Source organism: Mchenga conophoros, linkage group LG4 (assembly GCF_057382185.1).
Source record: "Mchenga conophoros isolate Kocher_MC1m ecotype Shallow Benthic linkage group LG4, M_conophoros_male_GT1.1, whole genome shotgun sequence".
Taxonomy (NCBI): domain Eukaryota; kingdom Metazoa; phylum Chordata; class Actinopteri; order Cichliformes; family Cichlidae; genus Mchenga; species Mchenga conophoros.
Window position 1 is genome coordinate 24862980 of NC_140529.1, and position 18268 is coordinate 24881247.

At 38.3% G+C, this 18268-nt stretch overlaps 1 protein-coding gene across 1 annotated transcript; it reads right to left on the reverse strand.

The window, feature by feature from the left end:
* Nucleotides 1-1692: 1692 nt before the first annotated feature.
* LOC146576149 (nuclear GTPase SLIP-GC-like) lies at nt 1693-13400 on the reverse strand. The gene is made up of 22 exons (XM_085271213.1): nt 13110-13400; nt 12893-12974; nt 12535-12647; nt 12230-12265; nt 11894-11918; nt 11665-11751; nt 11006-11093; nt 9850-10066; nt 9507-9728; nt 8496-8702; nt 8222-8397; nt 7553-7646; nt 7378-7465; nt 5006-5127; nt 4593-4736; nt 4350-4504; nt 4125-4242; nt 3934-4042; nt 3700-3830; nt 3410-3491; nt 3139-3216; nt 1693-2929 (listed from the first exon to the last, which is right to left on the reverse strand). The coding sequence occupies exons 2-21, from the start codon at nt 12957-12959 to the stop codon at nt 3143-3145; spliced, it is 2355 nt and encodes a 784-aa protein (XP_085127339.1). The 5' UTR covers nt 12960-12974; nt 13110-13400; the 3' UTR covers nt 1693-2929; nt 3139-3142.
* Nucleotides 13401-18268: the final 4868 nt, after the last annotated feature.

The following is an 18268-nucleotide window of genomic DNA, read 5'->3' on the forward strand; positions in this document are numbered from 1 at the left end:
CGAAGTGCATCTGTGTTAAAATAATGAATAGTGTAACAAAATACAAAATAATTTTATTCATTTAAAAATTAATAAATTAATGTATTACTTAATAACTTAATAACACAATTTATAAATCAATGTTTCAAAATGAATTATTAATCAATGAATAAATACTTCAAACTAAAACAGATTTCACAATTTTTTTAACTCTCAATAAAAACCTCATTTCAAAAAGCATTTTAAAATGACAAATTAGAAAAAACTGATTTTCAAGTTGCAATTTAAAAAAGAGAAATAAGTAAATTAATTCAAATATCAAGGTTTTTAATTTTCCATTTTTGTTAAAATCCAAGTTGAATTTAAAGTGTTTAATTGGATAGATAATTTAGTTTGAAATATTGATTTGCAATATTATAAATATGTATATACTGATGGGCAGAAGAAAACTTGAACAAAGCTCTAAAGCTATTAAGTGCCCACCCAGGCCCAGGCTGATCAAACGACATCACCTGAGTATGAAACAAAGTGCCCCACCTCTAACAGCTGCTCAGATGGCAGTTATTTATAGTAGCACCATATAATGTGATTGGCCATTAATTGGTGATTACCAATGCAATATTAAAATATATCATTATTATTTCTCCTACAATTCCATCCACATTGCATGTCAGTATAAAGCTTGTATTTGGTGTGAATAATAATTGTTAAACTAGGTATTACTGTAGAGTTTTTGACAGTACTCTCTCATTTCAGTCTCACATTAATTACATAACTCGCTCTGCATACTTTCACTTATGTAACATTAACCGACTTCGTCCCTTCCCACCCGGTATCCAGTAAGGGTCCTGGCTAGACCCCCCATGCTAAAACCAAGCCCTGGAATGGCACGGCTACGTCTGCAGCCAGTCCACAGCTCGGACACAAGCATTTTATACATGTTGTACTCTGTATGATTGTGTATGTGTCAAATAAAGTTGGTTGCTTAGTTTGCTTAGTTCCCTACTCCCCATGCTGCTGCCATCCTTGTCCATAGTCTTATTACTTCTCTGATTGATTATTGCAACTCCCTCTTATTTGGTCTCCCTAATAAGTCCCTCCATAAACTTCAACTTCTTCAGAATCCTGCAGCTCGGGTCATAACTCATACTCCCTTAAGGGACCATATCACCCCAATTTTTCAGCAGCTTCACTGGTTACCCATACAAGCTACGATAAACTTAAAAATTTTAGTTCTCACATTTGAGTGCATCCACGACCTTAACACTCCTTATCTTTGTGATCTGCTTCATATCACCACTGTTTCCCGCTCTCTCAGATCTTCATCTGCCATTCATCTTGTTGTCCCTTCTGCTGGTCTTATCACAATGGGGAACAGAGCTTTCAGTCGCTCTGCTCTTTGGCTCTGGAACTCAATAGATTCCCTTCCCTTATTTAAGTCAGATTTTACTTGTTGACAAAATCTTGGTTGCTTTTTTATTTGTGGGGGGGGTTTGTATTTTAATTTATTTTTAATCTATTTTAATCTACTGTTTTATTGATCTTTATCCATGTTTATCTTTTTCTCTTTGTAAGGTGACCTTGGGTTTTAGAAAGGCACCCTCAAATAAAATGAATTATTATTATCATCATCATCATTAGTAGTAGTAGTAGTAGTAGTATTAATATGCACAGCTTGTTAGGGACATGACAAAGGGAATTCCACACAAATAATTTTACCATATTCATTTATTAAGCACAAACAGAGGTAAAGCAGAAAAAACAACAACAACTATGTGCTTACCTATAAACAACAAGTGACTGAAACTAGAAATAACCACAAAAGCCACAAAAGCGGGAAAAAACAAAACAAAAACTAAATTGGGTGCCAGAAAAGCCCCAGCCTTCTTAGAGGAGGGGGAGGGTGGCCGCCATCTTAAAAGAATATCACCTTACATAGGTTCCCAAACAGGTGAATTCCTTGTCTCGTAATAGATGGGAGGAGCCAGTAATGATGACCTGAACAAAAGGAAATAAAACAGGCCCACCAAATAATAACAAGGCTTAAGGCCTCACAGGATGTAAAACTTATTTTTCATCGTAGGCCACATACAGCTCACTTCTATCACAGATGGGTCAAACCATAGAAACTCCAATTTCTGTCAATGTAACGATGTTTAAATACACATTTCTACACTATTATAGTGATTTCATAGTTCCAAAAACTGTAATGCAGACGTAGCCATGCCATAAGGAAAATCAGTGAAGGTACACACATCAGGGACAAGAGGAGACAAAAAAAAAAGACTTAAACTGGGCTCCTAACTGGGAGACCAGTTTGAGGACAGTAAAAAAACACCTTAGCACAAAAAAAGCACATGAATATTCACATGTACACCACGTAAGCACATGACATGCATTGGAGGCGTTTGGGATGGGTGAGGGTAGGTGAGTGCGTATCTGTGTCAGTGTACTTGTGTGTGTGTGTGTGTGCGTGTGTATGTGTATCCTGTGTTCAGCTTGAGAGACTGTCCTTTCACCTAGTTAAGCAAAAGTCAATAGTCCACAGCCTTTGCAGGAAATCAGAATTTTACAGTTGTTCTGACTACTCACAGCTCTACCCATAGCTTCGATCATAGCGGGTAGCCTTGTGGGGTTTATAACAACTGTCACTGCTTTCTTCAATTTCCAATAAACCAGGGCCAAGCCATCTCCGATCAGCAAGAATCCTGTTATAATGATTCCAAATAGGTAGATGTCTTCAATGTCCTCAGTCGAAAGTCCCGCCAGGCACACGACATGCCACTTCTCCTGCCATCGTGCCATCGGCAGGGAACGTCCCTCCAGGACGGTTGAACTCTTCCGAACCCAGGCTTTTCATCGAGAAGTGAGTGTCAATTGCATTTAGGGATCAGTTGATCAAATTCATAGTTCTTCTTTAGGTATTAGAGATGAGGACTGAGAGGCTCTTCTGGGGTTAGAGATAGACACGACCAGATAAAAGACACGAGAAGCCAAGCAGGAAAGATAAGGGAGGGAGAGGGAGAGAGATGCGTCCACCTCCATCAGAGCCAAAGCAAGCAAACAGAATCTATTGTCTATTAAAGACAAAAACACTGACATTTTTTAAAAAAATTAACAACAATAATTTCATACTGAAGATAAAATCTTAGGATTTACCCAGTTATATTTCATCATCTGGAGTGCCTACAAGTAGATCATAATGTTTCTTCACCATCTTAAGCTCTGTTGAAACATCTGAAAAACAAAACTTTTTTTGAATTGTTTCCTCCCAGAGTGACACACATACGTAAATGTGTGGCTAAATGAATAATGAATAAATTTTAAAAAAAGATAAATAGACACCCTTATTGTTATCAGCTGCAAGATTGCAAAGATTAAGAGGAAAGGCAAACAATTTGAACCAATGTAATTACATCAAACTGTTTACCTGGGAGTAAGCACTCTTCATCCTTGAATGAAAGTCCAATAGATTCTTTCATAGTTTTCTCCAGAGTCCCCAAGACGTATACCTAATTTAAAAATGTAAAGTTTTTCATCACTTACCACAGACTAGGATATTGTGTTAAAGTTGTATTTAGAAGTTTCTCAGACTGGATTAAAAATATAAATGGAAACATACATTTCTGTATAAGTCTATTCCAGTTAAATACAGAAAAAGGCTTCAGGTGAGTTATGAGAAAATATGTTCATCATAATTCTTCATAAAACATGACAAACCATCAAATCGTGCAACTTCTCCAACAAGGTGTTTTTTGCCTGCTCAAACATGTCCTTCTTTGAGTGCACGTGGTTTTTAATAGTCTCCCTCATGTTGTACAGTGTGTCTTCTCCTGTAAATGCTAAAGCCTCTACAAAAAGACAGAAAACTCTTCAGACTTTTTATGCTGAATAATAACAAACATAAATATCTGTTTAGGTGATAAGTTGTGAAGCTCTGATCTTATTTCTTACTCTTGTAGCCTTCTTCCATAATGTTCTCAACTGTCTCTGTCAGACTGCTGTAGACAATTTTCTTCTGCTTCTGGATGATTCTATTTAATTTTGCCTTAATCTTTTCTTCCTGAGAGAAAAACATAAAGTATAGATGAACTTTACTTATTGTTTATCAATGGGCTAATGTATAAGAAAGTCTCATCTCTTACCTCTGTCTTGAGGAATCTGAGCTGTAGTTCAGCATTTTTGTACTTTTCAATCAGAGAATCAGTGTTAAGAGAAAATTCATTGATGACTCCATTGAATGCTCCACGTTCTGAGTCATTTCTAAAACATATAAACATTGTGGTTATTAATGGCAGAATTGGCAAGTTTATATGTTATAAATTATCTTGAATAATATTATGTGACTGTTTAGAACATGTTTTTATTACGGGAAGGTCTTTCTGAATTCTGCACCAATGCTGTCAATCAGACAGGAAGCCAACTTCATATTAAGGCTAATTGGTTTCCCTTTTTTTGGTTTGTAGACGCCACCATTCTCAATGACACACTTCCGTAAATTGTAAAAAGCACCACCATTCTTTCCCTGAAACACAAAAGAAAACTCAGAATTATTGCATTTTACCTTGTCGTGTAAAATCTGCATGTATTTTAACTATGATTAAAAAACATACATCATATAAGAAGGATTTCTTAACACCATCATCAAGACATCTTTCAAAAGCCCTACAGGTGTCTTCCATTTCTTTTCTGACATTATCAAGTTGGAGGTTCATGTTTCTCTCAAGTTCTTCACACACCTCGCCTGTTTTACTATCCTGAAAAACATTTGAAGGAATAAAACCATGAAAACCACTTATTGTTTTTTTTTAAAAAGATTAATGAAATTCAGTTGGTTTTAAAAGCCACTCTCCTGTAATAAGGACCTGAGAAGAAAAAATGGAGCATCAAAACCTTATGAATCAGTCAACCAATTAATAACTCATAGTTTAATAAATATAGCAAAACCAAAATTAGACACACAAACACAATTGATAAATCCCAACATGTAAGAGAATATTATTTTGTATCTTTTACTTGACCTTACCACTCCTCTGGAGTTGGCGTCTTGAATCAAAGACAGAATCCCGTGAGCTCGATTCACATAGTTTACTGTCTCTGAGTGACAGTCATTGAGATCTTGCAAAAATCTCTGAAGTTTGGGTATTTCTGTAAAATAAATTTCAATGTTACAATTTTACATTACGTACTTATTTGAAATTAAATAATTCTTCTTTCAGTCAAGGCAAACTAAAAAAAACAAGTGCAATCCTATGGAGGACCAGGATTATCAAAATGAATGAATTAAAAATGCAATTAAATAATTAAATATATGTTTCATTATTTAATTAAAATTGGAATTAATTAATTAAATAAATATTTCAATAATCAATTAAATGTCCATTCATTACATTTAAAGCATTTATTTATTTCAAATTTTATTTTATTAATGACATATTTAATTAATTGTTTAATGATGTATTTATTTAATTCATTTTGGCACTCTTGGCCCTGCCTCTGTCTTCATGAATTTATTTTATCTGTCAGCCTCACCCATCAAAGTCAGGGGTCGGGGTTAACACTGCAACCGCTGCTTGTCTAACATCTGAATGGTTACAGTGCAAAGTAAGTCAAGACAGGTTGATCCTAAATAATTGACTGCTATGAAATGGTGATAGTGTGGACTTGGGGCAGCCAGGTATCCCAGAATGCATTTCAAAACAGAAGCGGCAATGGTGGTGGCGCTCTAAACTGTAAGTAAAGTTTTAAAATACCCCGTTTTTCTGTCATAAACTCTACTTTTAATATTATTTTAGCTGAGAATTCAATGGCGTAATCTTCACGTATCAGGTCAGGTTGTCAACATAGAATATGTTTGCAAAAGTTACCTGGTTATCGTCACAGTTTAACGTGGGCACTGTTGCTTTATGTAACGTAATGTCGGAGCAATATTCTGCACAAGATAATCAAATGTATTTTTTTTTTCCTGAGCGCAGAGCTGCTGGAGCTTGTTTCCCTTGTTTCTCTGTAAAACGGGATTTACGGAGAGTGAAGGACACTTATAAAACTACAGAGCACCTCATAGGCGAACCCACTTTATCAGCAGCTGATATCGAATCACCGGCACACGGCTTTAATACCTCCGCTGAGTTTTAGCTCTCAGTGGAGGTTAAACAGCAGACATAATTTATTCAGGTTCTGTCTGTCAGGTCATGTTTACTTCACTGTTTCATTTACAACAGAGCAAATCTGATCGGCTCTGATTAAAGTTTTAGCTCTCACGTCTTTCGAATAGTCTGATAAAGATGATTTTCTGTAAAAGAATATCGATATGACCCCTGGCGTATATGACCGTTAGATTACTTTGATGCTGCCAACACTTTGTGCCTGCCCTGGGAAACCCTGGGTTAATTTAGAGAGCTGACAACCAGCTTCGTGTGAGCATTTATCCTGGTCCCAGTGTTAGGGTCAGTGATTCCAGAACACTGAAAAATATCCTGGATATGCTGATCTCGCTCTTGGTATACAGGGCTAAAAGACAGCAGCTGGACTTCATTGTTTACCTTCATGGTTAATATTCATAATGAAAATATTAGTTGAACATTGTGAAGTCTGTATGTTTCAAAGTGTCTAACAAGCCTGGTACACTTAAACCTGACAGTTAATATATGAGGGAAACACCAACGCCGTTATCTCTTTTAAAAAAGATTATGCGTTTATGCACTGGTGACACTGATTATTGAATGTAAAAGTCAAAGTTCATCAGATTTATTTGCTCTCTCTCCTCCTTAAACATAATTTTAATGTTAGTTTTAATTCAGAATTGGCGACTGAAACAAGTGTGGCACCTAGGAACATCAGGAGATAAAGACCCGATAGATATAACCTTAGTAAAGGAAGTTGGTGTTCAACCTCCAGTCAGCTGGGGTTATGACAGCCATGACACACCAACCAGATATCTGAAGATTAAAACATTACATTCTTGGCTAAAAAAATATTTAAAGTGTATTTGGTGACACACAAACTGGGTTTTTCAAAGTACAGCTCGGTTAGTTTTTACATGTCCTTGTTGGCGCAGAGAAACGCCCACTTAAAGAATAGCCACCAGGCCACAGCTATGGTTTTGACTCGAACAACATTAACCCCGCCCCCTAAAGTTGATGGGTGAGACTGACAGCTAAAATAAAATTCATGAAGACAGTGCCAGGGCCAAGAGTGCCAAAATAAATGTAAGATATATATAATTAAATAATTAATTAAATGTGTCAATAATTAGCTGATCAAATGTCTAATTAATTAAATAAACGTTTGAATAAATAATTTATTACATGTTTTAAATATATGGTATATTTAATTAATCAATTTGGTCACTTCTGGCCCCCTATACATTTGAGTTATTTAGAAGGAGACTTCACCTACCAGTTTCTTCTGGACTTAAGTAGTTTTGTTTTAGGAACTCTTTGGAGCTCACTGTGAACACTTTGAAACTGTCATCATTGAAGTGTTTCTAGGGAAAATGTGATTTGATTTTAAAGCATTCTTGCAACTGTGGAGAGTCTTTGCATTAGATTTTCTGTCAGACTACAAAACTCACCCTAATTTTGCTTCGCTTGTTGAATTCTTTCTTTATTGCATCCGTGGCTTGCACGTTTCTTTCAGTGATTAGATCATGGACGTCAGCTGATGAACTAAAAGAAATGTAAATATATATATGTATATGTTCTGTACACCATCATCAGTTTGCAGGAGGTTGTGTGGTTTTGGCTTTCAGGTGGAGTTGTGGGAGACTCCTTTTGTGACCAAGCTGAGCTTTGCCTAGGTGGCTTTTGCACACTACTATTATTGTTATTAATCTTAAAGCATTATGAGACATGTCAGCATGTTCTCGTTGGACCATGATTTGTGAGGAAGTTTCCTATAATCTCATAGATTTTGTACCCATACATAAAGCTACCATGATCCCATCATTGCATCTCTTTCTCCTCCTACTCCTGTTTTATTCTTCAGCCCCTCTTGCTGTTCCAAACCCTTGCCTGTGCCTCTCTTAAATAACTCAATTTCCTTCTGACCAGGCAATTCTCTGTTCATTACTCAGTCCACCTTATTTAGTAAACTTTATAAAATTGTCTCAGCATCTGAGACTCCCTTTGACCCAAATGTTCTGCATTCATTACAAAAAAGTCTCAACTCTGTGCTTTATCTCTCCTAGCTTGATTTTAAATGGAAACGCCGTGTAGTTGATCAGCATGCAACATTAACTTACAGATCATCTGAATCATCAAGAAGATCAGACTTAGTGCAGATAAAATGAATTTGCTGACATTCGCCACCATTTCCAATCAGACTACTGACACTTTCCAGGATCTCCCAGGCCTCTTTCTCTGATGCTGCTCGATTAATTTCAGTCACAATCCACACAGTAGAACAATCTCCAAGTATCTGAAAGGAGAATAACATGTCTCAGTGCTTCATCAAAAGATGGCATTACTGTTTGCACAAGAATACAGTATAAGCAAAGAGCAGTAGATATGAATTACCCCTTTCCACATCTGATCTCTGCTCTTGTTGCAGTCACCATTTCCAGGAAGGTCCACAAGTGTGACATGCTGGAGAAGAGACTTGTTTGGCACCCTGACAGTCACACACTTCACTAGTGGCCAAAACCACTTTTTTCCTTCATTGCCTTCTTCTTGTTTTGAATCACTTCGTGTGTACTTGACAACTTTTGCACAGAGTTCATTAGCCTGCAATAAAAAACAAAAGTAAAGTAGTGCAGTTTAATTTCAGTCCTCAATGCAAGTGCTTTACAAAAACCATCAAAAAGTCAGTGACATAAAAGATGACAAAAGAACAATTAATTAAAGAAACTGGATCACTAAAGCTGGAGTAATTAGTTTTAAAGTTTAGCTTTAAATGATCAGATTGTGTACAAGTATGTCTATCACAGAAGTATGGGATAATGTAGCTTCCCCTTGTTTTATATTATACCAAGACAGTCCCCCACTCTGAGGGGTACTGAGGGGGAATTCAGGTAACGGTAATTTCTATGGAAATTGTTGCTTTGTTGAACTGTTTAAAACGATCAACCATTTGATAATTTAGAAAAAGGATCATTGCCAGCCACAATTAAAATGTATTTAAGAAGTTATTTAGGAAAAGTTTTATATTCTTTATAACTAGTATTGCTCTTAGCAGAAACAACTTTATGTGGGCATGTTGTATAGTTGTCCACAAATTTGAGACATTAAAAAGCTACTTTACACTGCTCCCTTATTTAAAAGGGGGCACCTCTGCGGGTAACTCAGCATGTTTTGATTGACAGAGTTGTACGCCCTTTTGCCTTTCCTGATGCAACTGGCTGTCAGACATTGACTTGCTAAAATTTCTGGCCCCTTTGATTCACTTTTTGCAAAAGGTGCTCAGTAGTGGATTTCTATGAATAAATTTAAAAGTCGTTAAAAATTTAACATGTGAAAAAGCCAACTATTTAATTAATTTTGCTGTATATATATGATAGATATAATGTAATATGAGAGTTTTTGTCTTACCGATTCACATGTCAAAATCTTCCTCTTGGATTGGAGAAATTCTGGAATTGCTTTGAAATATTTGCTCTTCATGAGGTTTTCAGAAGACTTTTGTTTCCATTCTTCTCCGTACACTGCTGACAGCTTTTCCACAGCATCATGATAATCATCATTATCTTCCATTTTGTGATCTCCATTTTTGCAAGAAAACTGATGAAATGACCACAACTCATCGTTCCACTCCTAAAATAACATTTTTACATATTATTTATTGAGGCATGTACCCAGCCTTAAGCCCCCAGAACTGCACTGTAACACATGATTTAGTTTTAAGTAAAAATGAAACTTTTATAATTCAATTTACCTCTTTTGTGATGAACTCAATTTCTGCCTCATACTTTGAGCTGTAGGTATTAGCTTCCAATTTAATCATGACTGAGGTGCAGGCATTGATACTTCCTGAAGGTAAAAGATTCTTCTCTTTGATGATGGCATTTATCAAAGAGCTCTTTCCAGCCCCAGTTTTACCAAAGACACCAACCAGCTCCCTCTTGTCTGTCTCCAAATCACAGATTTTTTTCCTGTTGATCAAGATTTTAAATATGGGTTAATTGATTCAGTCATGAAAACATTTTCAAATGTAATTAAAAAGGTTTAAAACAATATTTTGACATCACTAATGCATAAAAGAATAGTGATAGTCATTTTAGTATATATGTCATTATAGAATATCCAAAGAATTATCATTAGACGTTTCAGTTTTATACACTTATTCAGCTCATTGTTTATTGTTGTTTTGGTTCATAGCTTCATTGTTTGTCAGCAAAAGTGCTGATGTTTCTATTATTAGCTATTGGATGACATTTTTTTAAGTCTAAGTGGGATACACATTAAAAGTCAGATGTTCAAACCATACAAATTATAGATGATTTAATGCTTTAGTATCATTAAATCATCAATAATTTGTATGGTTTGAACATCTGTTGTTGTTAGTCAGAAGTAAAACTTAACCTCCGAAGACCCGAACTCTTTCATGTCATGCATTTTTAATTTCTCTTTGCTATTTGGGCTGATTGGGACCTGATGAATGTAAAAACAAAGAATTATCAGATTTTTTCTTTTTACCTGAGTTTTGTTTCTAAAAAATTGGGATCCACATATGAGTACATTCGTTTTAATTTTGATAGAACAGTGTCAGTATAATGTCCTCGTAAGTGGATATCAGGCCCTTGTAGAGCAAAATTTAGTATTTTGGTCTAGACAACCCAAATTGTGATGTCTACATATGTGGACGCCAGGTCCTAGGAGGTTAAAAACAGATAAAGAAACCAACATACCAAACAGACTGACACTAGAAATAAATGGTTGAATATTGAACCAAAAGGATTTGAGACGAAGCTAAAAATAAACTGCTTTGTTTGTGAAACCTGCACATGGTCATGAGTGGAACCATGCACATATATTACAAAACGTAAAAAATTAAGGCCCATTCATTAAAAAATATGAAAATTAATACTCACTTCAAGAAAGCACAGAATTTGTCTTGGTGATGTAGTCTGGCATGTGCAAATGTCATGATGCTTTTTGCATCAGACAGTATGACTGATTCTGTGGGCATGAAAGTAAAGAACTATTTAGCAGGACTTCTAAACTAGCATGTAGTCAATGTAAAGTCTCATAACAACAACAACAAAAAAACAACAAAAAATTTTGTTCACAAAATTCACAAAAAGTGTGAATTAGAGTATATCAGGAGCATAATGTGACAACTTACCGACAGACATTAATATACCATGCAACATACTGACTGTTAAAATTTGATAGCAGCCCAAAGAAAAAGTAATTTCTAACACCAAAGCAGAAACTGACTGTGGCGGGCCGTGGGCGGCGGTGTTGCGACAGGGAAGGCAGAAGCACCTGTAATCATAATCACTCTTCGCTAGCTTAAGAATGGTGTAGGGGCCTGTAATATTGTTGTTGTTGTTGTTGTGGGTATGTGTGGAAGTGTATTAGAACAGCAACCATAGATAAAAGTATGTTGAAGAACGTAGAATTGTGGTCACGTCATGCCTCATTCCTGCCACGCCGACATTTTATATTTTGGAAAAATTGTCCTGCACAGAAATTTAACCCTATAGTGGCTTCAACTGTAAAATTGTTCAGAAAGAGTTGTAAATACCTGCAAATCCCGGCACAGACAGACGTTGTCGCTTAGCTGGTGGTTGTAACCTGCTGGCGTCACTTTGAAGATCAGATTTTCTCTTTCCTGATTGGACAAAAACAAAAGAGAAAGAACAAAAAAAGTTTCTCTCAGCATTGAAAGTTGTTCTCAAAGTTTGATTGTACAAAATAGTGCTGCCTTTAAAACAGATTAATGAGATGCAATAAATAAGATGCGTGTGTCTCACCTGTATCACTTGTGGATGGAAAGACCTGAGGATGAAATTTAGTTATACAGATAATTATTCAACCAGCAGATTGATGAAGAATAGATTATAATTATATTCCTGCTTAACATCTCATCCTGTCAGACTATTCTTTTTCCTAATTAAGTCTCAGTCACACTGACCTGTAGAGACGGTCGGTGAACCCCTACAGCAAGTTGTAGTTGCTAGGTTAAAATGTGTATTAACGAACCCCCGATGAATTAAGTTTTTAGATTCAGTCTCTATCAGCCAGAGGATGGAGCTTTACTTTGTCTCAAGCAGTTGGCCCAAATGTCTGAAATTCAGTATAATCCTTACCTGAGCCAAATCAGCTGCTTCTTGCTCCTGTTTACACTGCAGATAAAAAGTGCAAAGCTGTGTACAATATTGAGCACTTAAACATGTATTAAAAATGTCATTTGTCATATAGACACAAAATCTTAAGGCAACAAAACAACACAATTGAAAAGAAATGACTGTTTCCTGATTTGAGTTTTGTTATTCCCACAATCAAAAGATTTTAAATCCAAATTAGTGAAGAATTAACAAAAATTCCACTACATACGGTATCTAGATAATTCAAACCTCTATGCACTAAAATAGAAATGATAGAAATTAATTACCTTTAACAGCCTGAGGTTCTTCTTTAATTTCACTCTTGGTCCAGCTTTTGTGATCACATGATCAATTTCTTCATCATCAAGATCATACAGACTTTCTGCATCAATTTCTTTATCTGCAGTTAAAGATAAAGTTGAAGAGATAAAGATTATTCTCAACTTGCTTCAGAAATTCTTGTTAAATGAATGAAAGAGATGAATGCTCTTCAGTTTTAATTTAACTCACTTTTATGTCTAAAAACATTTTGTGCAGTATGGACAAAAATCTCAAGAATCTATGTTATCAGATGTTGTTTCAGAGTCAACAGATCACATCAGTATCAATATCTGTACTCATTAGGGATTCACGTTAATACTTTACCTTTAAATTTCTCCACCCACTCACTTAGCCCCCATTCAAGCAGTTTGTTTCTTACAAAATCATCCATGACGAAGAAATGAAACTGAAATATACAATTTAATATTTAACCAGACAGCACTGCTTTACAGATTAGATCTTTGTGATCAACTTCTCCTTTAATGCACATATAATCAGTGACACTGATATTAAATTAAAATTAAAAGTTCAAACTGCTCACCTTTTGTCGAAAGTAATGCTGGAAAAGGCTGCTGAGGGAGATGTGAGGGAAGCAATGAGACACAAACAGGGAACAGGCGGGAAAAATAAAAATCAAGCAAAAAGCAAAGTCCACAAACAGATACGATTAAAAACAAACTGGAACTGTGTGGCTCAGACTGCACAATTGCAACTGCTTCTATTCATATAATAGACAACACACCGACACCTGAGGGAGTCCGCCACTGGCAGGGGAAGTGGTGGTGGGTGGAGATAGGCCTCCAAACCTTGGAGGGCCTGAGGTGTCCCCAGAGAGGTGGCGTCTGATACCCAGCCTGACATATAGACACAGACATACAGGCACACACAGACACAAACATCCATTCCCACCCTCATGCTCTCATATGCACTCACTCCACACTCAACCAACGTGGAGACAGACATAAAGAGACGCTGTACACACAATCACACTCCCCAAGCGTACTCTACAAACCGGGTCTAGGTACCCTTGCCCCTGGAGGGGGGAATTGCACCCAGACCCAGGTGGTGTTACCCTTTTCCCTGCGGTGGGGAGAGGCAGACCACCCCGACTCCGCAGCAGCAGGGAGGCCCCACACCCCAGACCGCAGTCGGACGGCCAACTCCTCCTACTAGCCCTCCCGCTCCAGCAGGCCGCAGAGAATGGGGGTGGGAGAAGACTCCAAACCTCCCTCCACCCGCTCATTGTAGTGTTGATGCATATGTGTTCTAAGGTGCAATTAAAACCCAGGAGGGCATGGAGCTACCTGCCAAGGAGCAGCAGGTAAGCGCATAGTCCCTCCTGCTAACCCTCAATGACTAAGTGTATTTAAAATTGAGAGGTGGGCAACGACGTCAGGGGTGAGGTATACACCCTGATGGTGATTTGGACTCCGTGATTGTGCCCACCCCCAAGATCCTATATGTATGTGTAATGAGAGTGTGAATAATGTGAATGTCTAAGTTGTGGGATAAAATTGAGGCAGAGGCAGCCAGAAGGGGACAGGGAGGGGGGGGTAGCCTCCTCTGCACCCTGGTGATATACCCCCACTCCAAGGCCCTGCATGTGTGGGTGGTTGTGGAGGAGCGGGAAGAGGGAGGCAGCTGGAGATGGGGAGGGAAGGAAGGGAGGGGCAGGTAACCCCTCCCTGGGGCCAGCTCCCCCGCTGACCCCAGTAGGCACTCCCACCCTCCGCGACCCGCCAGGGAAGGGGGGCCCAGGCCCATCAGACCGGGGCCCAGTGCAGTAGCGCCCCCCGGCTCCACAGAGCCCTGGACAGTCCACCCAACCCCACCACAGAGAAAACTGCACCCACCCCACCAACCACACATCTTCCAGACTACATAAGACGGTAAACGCCCAGGCTGAGATCTTCCTCCACCTCTCCTGTATCTCCCCCTCCTGCAGAGAGTTCCTGAGAGAAGAAAGCTCCTGCAAGATGTGACCATCCCCCCCACCAGTTGAAGAGCCCCCCAGGCGGCTCGATGCACCGGCGGCACCCTGCTCCAGGGCCGGGCCCCCATGCACCCACCCGCCCACAACCCCGGCAACACACCAACCAGGACCCGAGCCCCCGAGGCCCGGCCCGGGCCCCAGCCCAGAGACGGAGCGCCCCCAAAACCTCACGCCCATCCCGGACCCACCCAGGGGCAGCCAGGTTGCCAGGTCAGTAACCCACGTCCGTCAGCACAGACCCTCCCCTAGCCCCGCTGCACGCAGCCGCGAGGAAACAGTCACCTGAGAGCCAACAGAGCCCTCAACCGGACGTGACCGCTACCCCGGGTTGAGCCCCCCAAGGAAGATGCCTCCGGGGAACCCCCCGACGCCCTAAGCCTGTCCCTACCCCCTCACCAATCACAACAGTGAAGGCGGGACCAAACTATGACCCCCCACCCCCACTAGGTGATGGAGCTGATAAAAGGGGCCCAGAGCAATTGATCTAATGTGGTGGCAGAGGCTGTGTCAAGACTAATGTAATCTAATAGATAATTTCTATATTGGTTAGAATTAAGATTATTTTTATTTTTCCAGTTCATGAGGACTGTTTTCTTGGCTATGCATAGGGCAGTGAAGATCATATGGGCTATATTCTTTTCTGAAGTGACATTATCTAAGCTGCCCAACAAACACACTAAGGGGGAGGTTGGAATGTTACATTTCAGACATTTTGATAAGTCTTCACATATCTCGCGCCAAAACTTTTGCACTGGTGGACAGAACCAAAGAGCGTGGATGTAATTGTCTGGTGTATTGCCTTGACAGTGTGAGCAGTTGTTGGAAGATGTAAAGCCCATCTTGAACATCCGATGACCTGTATAGTGCACTCTATGAAGTATTTTGTATTGTATTAATTGCAGACTGGGATTTTTAATTAATTTAAAAGTTTTTAAGCAAATCTGAGACCAGAAGTTTTGGTCTAGGTTGACTGATAAATCTGCTTCCCACTTTGCAGTAGGAAGGGATATTGATTCATCTAATTTAGAAAGTGTTCTGTATATTTTAGATAATAATTTGGGGGATTTAAGAGTAAGAAAATGTGCCGCACTTAGTGGTGTTTGTAATTCAACTTGACTGAGGTTAAATTTCTTTTTTACTATGGATTTAATTTGTTGATATTCTAAAAACCTTGTCTTGTTGATCCCATATTGTTCAACTAGTCTGTCAAATGGAATAAATTCTGTTCCCTCTAATATATGTTCTAAGTATTTAATTCCTTTATAACTCCATTCTGGGAAATTAATCATATTATTGTTTTGTAATATGTCAGGGTTATTCCAGATAGGTGTACGTTTGCATGGGATTAATGAAGACTCCGTTATTTTTAGAAACTCCCACCATGCTGTTAGAGAAAAGCTGATGTTGATACTTTTAAAGCATTCATGTCTTTTGATGTTTGAGCTAATAAATGGTAGGTCTGAAATCTCTAGATCCTTGCATAGTGCCTGTTCAACATCTAGCCAGGGCTCAACTAAGAAGGTATGTTTTAACCATTCTGAGATGAACTGAAGCCTGTTGGCTAAGAAGTATTGGTGAAAATTAGGCAGATCTAATCCTCCTCTATCCTTGGTTCTTTGTAGTGTTTTTAAGCTAATACACGGGGGTTTATCTTTCCAAAGGAATTTTGAAATATATGAATCCAGAGATCTGAACCAATCTTGTGATGGTTTGTTAGGGATCATCAAAAATAAGTAATTTATTTTTGGCAAGATCATCATTTTTATAGTGGCGACCCTTCCCATGAGTGATATGGGTAAAGATTTCCATCTAGTCAGATCGCCTTCTACTTTCTTTAGAAGTGGGATGTGGTTTAGTTTAGTTAAGTCTGAAAGCTTAGGAGAGATATTAATACCTAAATATTTAATATTTCCGGATTGCAGTGGGGCAGAGGAAGAATTATGGAAGGAGCAGTTAATGGGGAGAACTGTAGATTTTGGCCAGTTAATTGAATAATCTGAAACTCTTGAAAACCAGTTTATTAAAGTAATTACCTCAGAGAGGTTGGTTTGTGTGTTTTGCAGAAAAAGCAACACATCATCCGCATAGAGACTGATTTTATGTTCTATGTTCTTACATTTTATGCCCTTAATTGTTGTAGCCTGTCTAAATGCTGCTGCTAGATGTTCGATAAAAATTGCAAAAAGTGAGGGGGAGAGTGGGCATCCCTGTCTGGTGCCCCTCAGGAGACAGAAGCTGGGGGATGTCTGGTCATTTGTTCTGATACGAGCCGTTGGGGAATTGTATAATATTCTTATCCAGTTTATGAAAGAGTTTCCAAAACCAAATTTGTGTAAAGTTGCGAATAAAAATTTCCAATTAACTCTGTCAAATGCTTTTTCTGCATCTAGAGATAATATTATGGCTTCGATGTTTTTATCGTATGAGTAGTCTATTAAATTAAGTAATCTACGAGTGTTTGTTGAGGAGTGCCGACCTTTTATGAAACCAGTTTGGTCAGGATGAATTAAGAGGGGGGTCATTTTCTCTAATCTCTTTGAGAGAGCTTTGCAGATTATTTTAAGGTCTACATTTAAAACCCCTGGGGCAACCTGGGACCATTTCGTGGCCTTTGCGTTTTACGTTTCCACGCCATTTCCACTGTGTTTAATGGAGTATAGCCAAACTTTCTAACATGAATTTTTTTCCCATTTTATTTTGAAATTCAGTCGGAGTTTTTAAAATGAGCTTAAATGGCTGAATAAAAGGCATACATCCACTATCGAACCTCGTGGCCGATTTGTGCCCCATTGAAACCCTTTATAAACGCTATTTTTCACTGCAGGATTTATACCGTTAACATCTGGGTGATGGCTTAGGTTTCGTTTTTGTTTTGGAGAAGAGGCCTTAGAATTGTAATTTTTTTATTTGTCCACCGGGTGGTGCCCTTGCTCCACATTTGACCCGGGGCTGGAAAACAGCGGGCTGCTTAAAGAGACCTGCGGGAAATGACGCCTCTTTTCCGGCGTGCTGCAGCGGCTTCGCCCGCTGATCGGGCGGGACAATTTTCGGCCCCAGGACCGTTTGAGGTTGGATTTTTTTTTTTTAATCAACAGGAAATGACGTATTTGTTGTGACGTGGTACCGGATGTGTGTGTTGGAAAAAGGGGTCCGACGCAACATGCCCCGGTCATCGTCGCGAGTCAACCCGGGAGCATGCACCGATTCCGGGCTAGAGGAGAAGCATTTGCCGCCTGGAGACCATTTTCTGGTCCTGAAAAAAAAAATAAAAGGCGATCGAAATGACTGTTTGTGCCAATCTTTAGTCCATCTAAAGGCCTAATTATAATAACAATCAAATATTACTTCAAATGTTTTTTTGGGAAAATATTTAGTTTTTTAGTTTTTTTTTTAGTTTTTTTGTAATTTAAAGGGTTAAAACAACGAAAATATAATTAAAACTTTATATGAATATTTCAGGGAGAAGTAGTTTTAAAAGACTGACCAATTTAAAGTGAAAAAAAAATTAATATTTAATATTTTTATTGCACTTTTTGGGCGTGGTCGATAGTGTGCATTTTATGAAATGCGCTCCTGGAAAAAAAATAAAAGGCGATCGAAATGACTCTTGGTGCCAATCTTTAGTCCATCTAAAGGCCTAATTATAATAACAATTGAATATTACCTCAAATGTTTTTTTTGGAAAATATTCAAGTTTTTTGTTTTTT